The sequence below is a fragment of the Myotis myotis genome, unplaced genomic scaffold, assembly GCF_014108235.1.
Source record: "Myotis myotis isolate mMyoMyo1 unplaced genomic scaffold, mMyoMyo1.p scaffold_m19_p_6, whole genome shotgun sequence".
NCBI classification, from domain to species: domain Eukaryota; kingdom Metazoa; phylum Chordata; class Mammalia; order Chiroptera; family Vespertilionidae; genus Myotis; species Myotis myotis.
In genome coordinates, this window is record NW_023416368.1 from 50,726,089 (window position 1) to 50,740,465 (window position 14,377).

A 14,377-nucleotide genomic window follows, 5' to 3' on the forward strand; every position below is an offset into this window, starting at 1 on the left:
CAAGACTTATACTCAGGGCTTGTGATTGCAAATCTTGTTCTCTTTTCCATTTTAATTCCTGGTGAGTATGGTTTCTTCTAAGATAGTAATCCTATCTTAGGAGGAAAAGACTGGAATCTTCCACCTGAGGGACTCATCTGAATATAACTTCCACCCAGGTCAGAGAGCTGGTTCAAATATTTGGCTCAAGTGTGCACTTACAACCTTGGCCACCATAACTATTGGAAGATCAAACAACAGAACAAAATTCTTGTTTATTTTCTATTCATTTAACAACAACAAAACTGACAAGTTCTTTTTTTTCTGTGGCCCAGAAGGCTCTAACTAATCAGAAGCCTTTCATTCCAAAACATCTGCCCCAGATACAAGCATCAGCTTTGTGGGAAAAGATACACCCAGTCTGCTTTTCTGCCCACTTGGAGTTTGTGGCATTGTATAGTGAACATACTTATGAGGTGTGCTCGGTTAGTAAGCTAAAGGAGAGTGAAATAAATTACAGACCTTTTTGTATGAAACACTATTAACTGTCAGCTAAGATGAAGAACGACAACAGTTTTGATATATTGAGTGTCTGCTGTGTACATGATTCTTCACAAAAATGGTATGAGTGGTTTCCACATGTAAAAGGCCTATGTATGTATGTATGCACCACGGGTTTTCATCCATAGTTCACAATAACTGTGTGTGTGTTTATTATTTAACCCCTTCTTTACAATAGAGAAAATTGAAAATTAAAGCGGTCAGATAAGTTTGCCATGTCACATAGCTGTGAAGTGGAGTTGGGGAGCCAAGTTCCAAACCCAGAGCTGCACTTACAGACAGACACAGACACAGACACACACACACACACACACACACACCTAGACTAAAACTCTATAGTTATGTGTTAGAGTCTTCTGCTTGCTCATTTAATTACTACAGTAGTCCGATAGGACAAATAATAATGTTATTACCTAAGAAGTAAAAAAAAAAAATCTTGAAATGGAGAGATTATATAATTTAAAAATATATATTATCAGTATGTATCAAATGGCAGATGTTGGGTTTGAACTCAGATCAATGATGATTCCAATCTTGTGCTTTCATCATTACAACACACTCTCTCCTACTCATTTAATTTGAAATAATGATTTTGGCACAATAGACAAAAATGTTTCTGTATGAGCTTTGCCTTATATGTTCTGTGGGGATACTGTAATAGCCAAACAGCAAAATCAAACACATATTACTATCGCCAGCTTGGTGATGCTCAGATAGTAATCCTATCTCTACAGGACCTCTCATTAAATGATCCCAAGAATCCATAACAACAAACCTAATGGCACACAACATCTGCCTTTAATACTAGGAGTTGGGAGGGCAAAAGCACTTTCCATGATAAATAATATACCATACAGTATGCCAACTGAGCATCAACATTCTGTTCATGGAAGAAATGAACAGAAGAAATAATACTATTCAGTTGTGAATCAACAGTGGAGTCCCAACGGGATATGTTTATGCATCCTTTTTGGATCTGTAGGACTTGAGATCGTTCTCAAAGAGAACATGCAAGAGAACAGAGAAAGGAACACAAAGAGAAATAAATTGGAAGAGATGCAACACTATAAAAACACCCATGAGTCCTGGCTGGTGTGGCTAAATGGTTAGAGTGTTGGACATGCACTGGAGGGTCTCTGTCACATATCTCTCTTGATTATGCTCATCTTCTAACATTGATTTCATCCTCCTTTAGTTCTCAGACTATCCAAGTGCCAGACAAAATAAATAAAAAATACTCCCATCAAGAAACATCACAAAACTTCTGATTATTGAAGATGGAAGGAAGTTTTTTGAACAACCGAAGGAGAAAAAATTGTAAATGATCAAGTATCAGAATGGTAAAAAAAATCATCAAAGAAATAGAAGCTAATGAAAATGAAAATATAAAATTATATAAAATACGTATTAAATATATAATATTTTTATTCATTAAACACATCAAAATACAAATCATAAATAACTCAGAGATTCTTCTCTGAGGAAAGATAAATATTCCAATTATAACCAAAATAATTTTCATATAACATTGGCCGATGGGTTAGATCTATGGGGCATTGAATTTAAAAATGTCATAATGAAAATGTTTTTATTAATCCTATTACACATGAGATAAATACAGAAAGATACAAAAATACTTCTGGATTTTTGTAAAGCTTGTGCCTAGGAGACTAAAGTGGTCCAGGTCTGTATTGGGTGATAATATCTACTCTCAGCCCATTTTCATGTACTTTCTAGTCAGGGAAAGTAGAAGAATCTTTTAAGGTTCAATAAAAGACTAATTCCACAAATATCATTATCTGGGATGAGGATAGAGGTGAGAAGGCTGACAGCTCGAGCATCCATTTTCAATATGGGCAAAACCATGCTCACAAACAGAAATGAAACATGAACTGTTTCAAAAAAAATGTCCAATAAAAATGCATCTCTATGTAAAAAACAAACAAACAAACAAAAAAAGATTTCAGTGCGCCTTTATTTCTTCCAAGTATGCAAATGCTGGTAGACATCGTAAAAGGCATAGGTTTCAGCCATGCCAAGATGCACAGTGCAGAAGATGAGGGGAGATAAGTAGAGAAAAAGGAGGTCCCGCTTGCCTTATAGCCCATGGGAAGGGGAAATCTTGTCTAGCGATAAATAAATTTTGGAAAAAACAACAACATAAATTATATTTCGGAATGCCAAATCATGTTGTATGAACCAGCCACTATGTTGCAAAATCTTACTGTATATCTTTTTGTATAGTGAGGATGTTTTTGAAATAGAATTTATCTGGGTATATTCTAGTTGTAGTTTATAATTCCTAATATATACTTTTATCATTTTTTAAAAAGGCATTTATATAGTGTTATCAGTTTGAAATAAAATGAACCCATTTTAATGATGGTCACAGAATACTTTAATGTAAGGTATAAAACCAGATAATTAAATATATTTTGCATTTCTCTAAAACTAGATATAGTGCTTAGAAAACCAAGTTAATGGCATATGATACCATTTAAGTAAACATGTAGAACATATCTCTGAAACCTATATTTCTTTTTTTTTAAATATATATTTTTTATTGATTTTTTACAGAGAGGAAGGGAGAGAGATAGAGAGTTAGAAACATTGATGAGAGAGAAACATCAATCAGCTGTCTCCTGCACATCTCCCACTGGGGATGTGCCCGCAACCCAGGTACATGCCCCTGACTGGAATCGAACCTGGGACCCTTCAGTCCGCAGGCCGATGCTCTATCCACTGAGCCAAACCGGTTTCGCCCTATATTTCTATATAGCAACTAGGTTTTCAATCCGGGATTTTAAAGTATCTTATTGACTGACTTTTCTTTGATAAGAATACACTATGTTCAAGAAATAGATGGATGTATAACTATGTAGACACACTTTATCAGAATTCTAAAATATAACTCTGAAAATGTAAAATACAGAAATATTCACAGTGCCTAGCGAATCTTTAGAATCTATATTTTATAAAACATAAAATATAGTGTTCACCAAAAAGTGTTTGCCTTCATTAAAATAAAATATTTATCTCCATGAATTTAATATATGTTCAACACTTACAAACACAAATATCTAAGACAAAGCATGTACGTTTTCTCAAAGAAGTAGTAATAAGACTTTGAAAGTTTATATATCCCAAAATCTATCACATTTTTCCTATTTAAATATTTTGCTTCAGATTTTTCATATTTAATTTACAAGATTGTTTTTCTACATGATACACATAATTATTTACATGCTTTATATACAACCAAAGAAAGTATTTGTTATAAAATATTATTATCCTTTCTGCTAAACTTGTAACACTATATAGCAGAAAGTTTCTTTCTTTCTCCACCTCAGGGATCATGAAGAAAATATATATATAGGAAAGAAATGAAGAAGGAAAAAAGAGAAAAATACATGATATACATCAAACTAATATTTTCCTGGGGAGTTTTATGGGTCATGAGGATCATTTTTTCCTGAAATACTGCATTTTTTAAAAAATAACTTTGTTCCATTATAGGTTTTCAAATATCATTTTCTAGTGTAGAAATATATACCTTTTACATAAAACCAATCACTGTACAGCGACCAGAGCCTCCCACATAGACATGTACGTGTGCACACCATGTTTTCATACTACATTCGTAGCTGTTACGGAGCATCAGTTCTATGGGTACAATCATTTTACCTAGTAACTGTCATATTTCAATGGAGATTGAGCACAGGAAAACTTTGAAGTAGTACAAAAGCTGAAGAAAATACTCAAAATAAACAAAATATGTGGCAACACTAAAACAAGCAGTAAAAACTTTATAGGTGGTAGTTTGGCAAAACTTATGTAACATGTCTGCAAGCAACCCAAGTTGAAGGACTGTAAAGCTTGAAGCATTATAAACACCAGCAAACACACACACACACACACACACACGCACGCACGCACGCACGCACGCACGCGCCCCTTCTATGTATTTAGGATCTCTGAGTTGTCTTCAATACATCACTCTCCTTTACCTTCCGTTATAATAACCCGCCATGACCCCAACCGTCAAGTATGCTTGATCAAGACCTGGTCTGCTTTTTAATGTCAAATCCCTGATGTATCATGGTTGTAGAGCAATTCAGTAAACTTTTCAGAAGCAAGGTCTTATACTGAGCACTTTGCAAGCAGAACCTCCCCTCTTCCCTTCCAAACACACAAGTACAGTTTTTCAAGACTGACTCCAGGAAGCTCCTTCTGGAAATCTGCATTTTATAACATTTTCAATCAGATTGTGTGACTCTGTAACCTAAGCCACGGATTCCAAGCAAGTTAGGCCATTGGCAGAAAAGTCATGAGTGGACAGTTGTATTATCACAGGCTGGAAAGCATGGGATTAGAGTAAATGAAATGAAAATGTAAAAAAATAAATGGGTTTGCGAGAAAGTGGGGGTGGGGGTGGGAAGGGGGTTGAGGCAAGTAAAATGATTTTAGGGATCTGAACAGACTAGGGTTAAAAGAGGCTGAGAAAAGAACTTCAGAGTAAAGCTCTGTCCAGACTGGAGGTTCCACCCAACCAAGAAAAATGTTGCAAAGTCCTTTTGCAAGGCAATGTCCCAGTCTCACATTCTTAATTTAATTTATTATATTATGCCACATCATGTTAATTTTATATTATTTATTTTTCTATTATAGTCACTTATATTCATTATAAGTATAATTTTTAAATTACTTTTTCAGTTGGATGGCATATAGCTGCAAGTAGATTTTCAAGAAAGTTTTGTGGGTGACATTCTCTGACCTCCTGCGTATTTAAGTATGCCATTTCCGTTGCCTTCATTCATAAGAAATTCATAACCTGACCCTATATAATAAAGTGGGGTCACGGCCTTTTTCTCTCAAATATCAGTGGATGTTATTCCATGGGCTTCCACAGAGAAGTGTAAGATTATCCTGATTTTAGAATGTCAAAGAGAAAAAAACAAAACTGCATAAATTTTCATTGTTTTGTTTTGTTTTGTTTTTCAAGCTCTTGCACTAATTGTTCTTCCCAAAGAACACTTAAAATTATTTGGTAGTTTACTGCTTTGTGCCCTGAATATCTAACACCTTTCTCACCATCTAAACTTTTTTTTTCACCTTTGTTTAGCCTTTGAGAGGAGCTTATCATGTTTGTCTTCCACATTACTGAGATGATTTCTCAGTGTCAAATCTTCTCTGCGGGCTCTGTGGATTTAATTTGGCTGCTGCAATTTAAAACTTCATCATTCCCTACATTATCCTTTCCTTCTCAGCGTGCTCCCTAAAGGATGATGGTTCTTTTCTTATGGCTTTCTCATCCTGTTTCATAACAACCACACCTTCTCATACTCTACTGAGATGACTAGTCAATTTTCCCACATTTTTTTTGTATTTCCTTTTTGAGTGCAGCATGATTTTTTTCTCCTTTTCTTTATAAAAATTATAAGATGCATTATTAAAATTTTAAACACATTTTAATAATGGGAGATGTACACAGCAAAAAGGTTGGAGAAACCAAAATGTATTTGGAATAGGCTGGTCTTCATAGTGCCTAGCGAATCTTCAGAATCTATCAAGTTTTTATAGTTTTAGTTTCATAGGATTGAAATGGAATTTTCTTTTCTAAGCAACCCCCAGTGTACATTGACAGTCCCTAATTCTGCCCCTTGAAAGGGAACTTTATAATTTGGAAGCATTGTTCCTTTGTCTCCACCAAAACTGCTCATTATCCCCTTCTATGTGTTTGCAATTTTTGTTTTTGCTACAAATGCATAGCAAGAAAGAGATTCAGAGAAAGGCAAGAGAACAGAATGGGTAGATGACACTTGTGGTATGCTAAAAAGTAATACTTATAGAGGCTATGCATACACAAATTCCATGACTTAGTGGCTGCTTTCTCCTTATTTTCTACTCCTCATCCCCCCCTGGGATTTACTGTCAGTGACTGGACAGACAGAGAGGTATGAATGGGGGTAGGGTGCAGGGAGGAGTTAGAGAGAGCACTGGGGAGGCCTCAGAACTAGTAGAAGGTCCACTGCTCAGCCTTTATGGGGTTTCCAAACTGAAGACAAAAGACAGATTGGGACTGCAGTAGGGGTCCAGCTCTTAGCTTTCTTTCTCACTAGCTTGCTGTATTTTTAGGTGAAATGTACTAGTGGCCCATCAATTATGTTATATATAGTATTATGTTAATCATAGATTCCAGTGTTTTGTGAAAGCTCATCATTTTCCATTCTGTGTCTTTATAGATATCTTAGTGGGAATTTAGGACTGGCTAAGTTAGATGCAGTATTAAGTCCATTTTATAAGGTAAGGCTTGGCCCTGACTTCTTTGACTCTGCTTTACCTGAGAGTCTTGTTACAGATGAGCAGTTCCTGTGTGGTTCTCAGCTGAAATAAAGGTGCTGGGTTCTGCCTGACACCTCTAACTCAGCTTGCCTCTGGTGAGTCCTTCCTCATTCTATAACTCCTGTGAGGAACAATTATTCTCTCCATCCCTTCTCTATCAAATGTGACCTTTACATGACTCTGGTTGGAGTGGCTCTTAGTGTCCAATAGTCTGATTCTTTTATGACTTCAAAGATCCAAACTCATGCTTCTTTAACATGTAATCTCGATTATTCTTCCTGGGATTTGCATTGCCCACCAACTACTCTTAGTACTATCTCTAGGAGGATAAGGATTGAATCATGTGGCTTATATTAATTCATTCTTGCAGCTGGCTCCTATAAGTAGTTTGCTTAACTTTCTGTACATCTTACAGATACTCTAGGCCTCAGTCAATAGCTCTTGCCAGGTTTCAGTGGTTGATTATCTGCACTTGGCTACTCTCAAATATCACCTTCTTGTCTCTCTTTCTATCGTTATTTCCCTAGAATCATGAAGTTTTCTTATAATCCAGGTTCCTGTCTCACTCTCCCTAAAATTCAGGTTCTGTTTTCTTTTTCTTTTCTACTCACTTGGATACTCACTTGGATATATAGTATTTGTGAAGCCATTCCTACCTACCCTAGTAAATACAATTACGTACCACTTAACAACAGGGATGCATTCTGAGAAATGTGTCCGTAGGTGATTTGGTCATTGTGTGAAAATTATAGAGTGCACTTACACAAACATATGGAATAGTTGCTACACACCTAAGTTATGTGATCTAGCTCATTGCTCCTAGGCCACAAACCTGTATAGCATGTTATTGTTCAAAACAACAGAAGGTTAAATCAAGCAGAAGAGAATATGATGCAACCAAGAGACACAGTAAAGAAGAGATGTATGAGGTTGCTTTAGAGGTTGCTTTCAGCATAATGTGGCATGTTGTTTACAGCATTTTAAAAAATAAGTAGAAAGAGTGGACTCTAAAGCAACAATCTATATATATAAAAGCCCAATATGCAAAGTGTCCCCTCGGGAGTTCGACAAAATGGGAGTTCAATCACTTGCTATGACGTGCACTGACCACCAGGGGCGGAACGAAGGGAGGCCCTGGCTGGCAGCCAGCAGCCACTAGGGACCCTATCAGTGCATGAATTTCATGCACTGAGCCTCTACTAAAAAGTATAATATCATAAATACATAAATCAGTAGCCTAATCATTTATTACATTATCAAGTCTTACAGACTATAGTGCTGTACTTTCCTAGGACTGCCAATACAGTGTACTTGTTTACATCAGTGTCATCACAAACACATGAGTAATGCCTTGTGCTGGTACGATGTTCTGACTGCTGTGACATCACTAAGCGGGCAATAGGGCAATAGGAATTTTCCAGCTCCATTATAATCTTACTAGAGGCCCGATGCATGACGATTCCTGCAAGAATGGGCCTTCCCACCCCTGGCTGCCGGCACCGCCTTCACTCCAGCTGGAGCAGCCTTTCTGCCTTCCCACACTGCCCAGAGGCCCGGAGCAGCTGGGGCAGTGCGGGATGCCTGTATCGTTATCACGACGACATCACAAGTGTCCCACCTGGCTCCCAGCTGCTTGGCGCCTGCATATGCAAATTAACCCACCAGCTTTGTTGGGTTAATTTGCATACTCACTCCTGATTGGCTGGTGGGCATTGTGAAGGTACGGTCGATTTGCATCTTTCTCTTTTATTCATGTAGATGGGACCACAGTTGTATATGCAGTCCATCATTGACTGAAACGTTATGAGGCTCATGATGATACTGTCAATATTGCCAAGTTTAACCAGTCTTGTCCATGGTGTGCTCACTGGTTTATGTCAATATGGCATCCCTGGAAACTGTAAAGTCTACCAATACTCTTAAGTAACTTGATGTACTAATGTGCACATAAGGCAGAAATGCAAATTTTGAACATTTCACACCCTGCTGTGTATTGCAGCAATTTAAAAAATGTTAACTATTAAAAATATTTGCTAATTTTCTGAGATTTGGGGCCTTAGCAGTGTTTAGTATAATATAGTATTCAGCATTTTTAAAGTCACTAGAGGCATATAAGGCAGGAAACAAATTGATTAGTCATGGCTCAGAGAAATTCTCATCAACTACCCACTCTCACATCCTTTTGTTTCATTATAGCAATGGATTTAATTTTGTTGTACAACAATACTGTCCATTCACGTAGCATATTTTATCAATCATCTTGAGTTTTTAGACTAACAAATATCTGAGAGTCTTGTTGCAGATGCGTAGTTCAAAGAAAATCAAGGAGGAATTTTTTACAGAACTGTAACCAAAAGCAGATGAGGTGAAGACACAGGGATTATTAGCAAGGTCAAAGCTCAGGTTATTGGCTGGACTTCAAGCTATTTAATAGAAATATAATGCACACCACAAAGGAGAGTCACATATGTTACTAAAAATTTTCTAGTAGTCATATTCAAAAAATAATTTACAGCAAGTGAAATTAATAATATTTTTATTTAATCCTTATTATGAAATCAGTCTTTTATTTGTGTACTAAAAACTCAAAATCTACTGTGTATTTTACATTTATATAAGATCTCACTTGGACTAGTTACACTTTAAGGGATTAAGAGCCACGCAGGGCTAATGGCCGCCACACTAAACAGGTCTAGAATTTCATGTTATCATCATGCTTTGAGAAAAAATATTTTATAGAAAAAAATTATTAATGCAAAAGACAAAATTATTTTCTCTTACCTACACAAATCTTCTTTTATGTGAAGAGAGATCAATTCCTTAGGAACATGAAAAGAAAGTATGCTCTCTGACATCTGCTCCCGGATTCGCATCCACTTATTGTCAGATGTGGGAAATCTATATAATTTACACACCGGGTTCTTTAACACTGAGTAGAAGAAAGAAACAAAAGCTTGAGGGTTAAATTATAAAGATATGCACACTAGATGAAGATGAATTAACAAAATCATTAATCAAAGTATTTTCTAATTATTTATTCAATCAAAATTTGTTTTTAAATAAATAATAATCCATTAGTGTTTTTGAATTTCTAAGAATTTTGTTCTTCCATCTTATTTTTTTCAGTAGCTTCTTGAACATATAGTCTTTTAAAAAGAAAACATATTTTATTGATTTTTTTACAGAGAGGAAAGGAGAGGGATAGAGAGTTAGAAGCATTGATAAGAGAGGAACATGTATCAGCTGCCTCCTGCACACCTGCTCCTGGAGATGTGCTCGCAACCAAGGTACATGCCCTTGACCAGAATTGAACCTGGGACCCTTCAGTCCTCAGGCCGACGTTCTAACTACTGAGCCAAACTGGTCAGGGTGAACATATATTTATCAAATTAAAAAATAACACATCAAATGCTAATTCATAAATATGACTACTGTGGTGCTCCAATTTATCACTTATTAATTTCTTTTTCTTGTAAAGATTTCCTTAATACATATGTATTTATAGATACAGATGAAAATACATGTATTTATACATAATACACACTTTGCAAAAATATATTTCTGAATTTCTTCTGATCACTCTTAGTCAACTTTACCTATTTACATAGTAGATGACAACTGGTAAGTTTTTTTCCAGAGGTTTTAAATGACCCCACTCCTAAAATCTATCGATTTCTTAAATGTCAGAAAACTTATTCCATGGTTTACCATCTATTAAAATTCAAATATCATACACAGTTTAGTGCCAATGAATTAATAACACACTTTCCTGGAACTACATTTTATCAGGAGCAAGACAGGGAGACTATGAACAAACTATATATTCAGAGTAGTGGACAGTGATTAGGGGAGAAGTGACAAGATCGTGCCATCAAGGGCTTTAAAGATTTAAAGAAAATGTATAGGGCCAGATATGAAGATAATACTTGGTTCTATTTGTGCGTGAGGCTAGCTCTCCTCCCATATTCCTGAACCAGGTATTTCAGGGTAGAATTTTATTTCTCTCCCCTCTGGCAGCCACCACAGTTATTTCTTGTCTTTTTTTTTTTATAATAGTCATGCTAATAAGTGTGAGGTGATATCTTTTTGTAATTTTGATTTACATTTACCTGATGTTTAGTGATATTTAGAATGTTTCCATGTACCTGTTGGCCATCTGCATGATTTATTTATAAAAATGTCTTCAAATCATCTACCCACTTTTTAATTGGAATGTTTATTTCTTTTGTTATTGATTTGCATGAGTTCTTTATATATTTTGGATATTAGCCTTTACCAGATATATTTTCTTTTATCTGAAATATTAAAACTTACAGCAAGTCACTGAAAAAAACTATGATATTTCATTCATTTTTAATGTGACAATGTTTCAAAGATATAAGAATTTTACTACAATATCTATTGTCATATCTCTAGAGTTGGAGAAGAAAAAAAATGTATTGAATTCAATATAGTGTCAGTCAGGTTAAACCACTCCTGGGATCTCATGAATTCTAATACAGTTAATATGATCAGGAATATAAATGTATATTTTTATAGTAAGACAAAAACTCAATCTCCAAATGTCCAATTTTTTTCCTTACTAACCTAAGTAAATATTCAGCTATTTGGTTTATCTATACTCAGTATATGTGCAGCTTTTTAATCTCCTTTTTTGCTAAGAGTATATAGAATCACTGCATCCTGCAAACCACAATTAAACTCCTTGCATTTTCTTGCCTTTTATAAAATACTAATTATATTTAGAAAATTTATATTTTATATTAATTCACAAATGAAACATTCTTCATTTCCTGTCATCACAAAGCTAGTCCTTCAACTTTTGATTTTATTGTTTTTGTTTTAATGCTCTTCATTGCATTCTAAATATAAACCTTTGTTGACATGACTTCAGCAGAAATCAAGGGCAGTTTGATTAAAGAACTCCAGTGCTGTCCTCTGACCATCTGGTGCATGACATGCAAGGATTCTATGGGAACCTGCTGTTTATAAGGAAAACACATGGGGCAAATAATTTAAAATATCAGACAACTTGATCATCCAAAAAAAAAAAATCTTAATATTGTCTGCTGTCTAACTCTTGTGGTATGATTCTGAACTTTTGAAACTCAGAGGTCTCCAAATACTAGTAATAAATTTTATATATTATCAGGATCTCAATGTAAACATAATATAATATTTTTAAAGCCAATTTCATCCATCAGGATTCCTTATCAAACATCTACTATGTATAAAGCAAGAACATACCTACTCTGTATCCTGAAACAGCATAAAATGGTCCATGACTTAAAAAAATAATAATGGCTTGACTTTTAACTTCCATGCAAATTTGTTTCATTGGTTACAAAAATGACCAGATAAGATGTTCTCAACTCAAGTTTCTTATTGGGTGGATAGTGAGGAGATTTTGACATCCTTACATAAAAGAAAGGCATGGTATTCATGCATCAAATATTGAACAATGGGCCATAAATGATGAATGTTTTTGTCATTTTTTTAAATGCTTCTCCCCTATCGCAGAGATAAAATTCCGACAGTTCTGCACATACACTCTGGCTGTGTAAATGAGTCTGTCATGTTCAGCTCTGGCTTTCCACAGATGCCACGACTTATCTCCAGATCACCACCAAACGAGTATTACATTAAATGTTAAAAGGTCTTCTTAAAGAAGAAGAAGAAAAAAAAGATAAAAATATGAATAATTAAATGGCAATAAAGTACATATTTATTGACAACTGAATCTAAAAAACAAAATAAACAAACAAGCAGAACAGAAATAGATTCATAGATACAGAGAACATTTTGACAGTTACCAGATGGGAGTGGACTTGGGGGAATGGATGAAAAAGATGGAGGGATTAAGAGGTGCAAATTGGTTGTTACAGAATAGTCTTGGGTATGTAGAGTACAGCATAGAGAATATAATCAATAATATTCCTATAATTATGTATAGTGTCAGATGGGTATGAGATTTATCTGGAAGAACACTTAGAAAGTTATAGAATGTCTAATCACCAGGGTGTACACCTGAAACTAATATAATATGTCAACTGTAATTGAAAAATAAAAAAAATGATTTTTAAAAAAGATGCATTTCTGACCATACAATAAGCTCAACCCAGCAATAATATCTAACATCTATTATTGGTTTTTTTAAAAGGCATCCCTGTGTGTATTCTCCTCATGTTTTAAACTGCTTTGCCCAAAACAATTACTAAAAATGTCATGTGACATATTCTACCAAGAGAAGAGTGGTGGAGACATTCTGGACCATATCTTGGTCTTGTGACCAAGGGTCAAGTTCTAAGCTGGTCCAGATAGTGATACATTCCCCTTCAGGCCTACCCTATAAGCTGAACAAACATAGGGACAGAAAGTAAATGGCAGATTTTCCCCACAAATTGAAGCACAACTCATTTTCTGTATTGTCTCTTCCAGACACTATAACAGGGCCTATTTAACAAGATAATGCACCACCTGTTTTTACATGGAATTCAGAAATTGTGAAAGCCCAGCTGCTCCAATTCTGAATTATCAAAGTAAAGATGTCAAGAAAATGGTCATGCTACCACATTGACAACGTACACAAAAAATATGGCTGCCCAAGCAATCTGCTTTAGGAAAAAAAGGTAATCCAGAGAGCTATCACGGGTGTGATTTTCTCTTTTTTGTGTCTCTCTTAGAACTGTCAGTGGATTGGACAAAAAAAATTTGGAAATCTGGATTCCGGGTCAAGGGGATCATCAAAAAGCCTTATTTCATCAGGTTGTCTTTAACATATTTCTCCAGAGGAAGCTCATCTGTGATTATCTTCACATAATTTTTTGCTTTTGGGAGGTGGTTGGAGTCACATATTTAAATGGAATCTGACTTCATTGGCTTTAAGCCTTACAAAATCATTATTTTAATGTACTACAGATTCTTGTAGAAAATCTATTCATTCTGTAGCTCTTAATTATGCAGTTGTTTAATAGTTCAATTATTCAGCTGAATGTACATGCATTGCCTATTCTCCAAATGCTACATTATACTTACTATAGACAAGTCTGAATAATCCAATTAGACACTGACACTCCGCATTTGTACTTGAACATATCTTAGATTTATATACATCTTAAATGCCGGTTGTGTCTTTTTAAGAGTGGGTGAGAATTGAAAAACCTAACAGAAATCACTAAAACACTATCCTAAGCATGGCTAATAGAAAAGAAAAGGTAAAAAAAGACCTTGACAGGAGCTCTGAAAATACATCAAAGAAACATTTCTTTAAGAATACTAAAGATGAGGAAGGAGGCTTCGGGGGCTGGGTGAGATGGGTGAAGGGATTAAGCATAAACAATCAATCTGGCTTCTTGATCAGTGGTCCCAACCTATGAACCATTTCAATTCCAGGTCAGGGCACATGCCCAGGTTGTGGACTCAATGCCAAGTGTGGGGTGTGCAGGAGGCAGCCGATCAATGATTCTCTCTCATCATCGATGTTTTTCTCCCTTTC

At 35.4% G+C, this 14,377-nt stretch overlaps 1 protein-coding gene across 7 annotated transcripts in view; it reads right to left on the reverse strand.

Annotated features, from left to right (window-relative positions):
• Window positions 1–14,377, reverse strand: part of INPP4B (inositol polyphosphate-4-phosphatase type II B) — a 563,010-nt gene that overhangs the window by 134,631 nt on the left and 414,002 nt on the right. For all 7 annotated transcript variants that reach the window (XM_036311860.1, XM_036311863.1, XM_036311861.1 and 4 more), the window contains one exon: window positions 9,664–9,811. In XM_036311860.1, coding sequence (XP_036167753.1) covers window positions 9,664–9,811 — 148 coding nt within the window. The remainder of the gene's footprint in view (window positions 1–9,663; window positions 9,812–14,377) is intronic.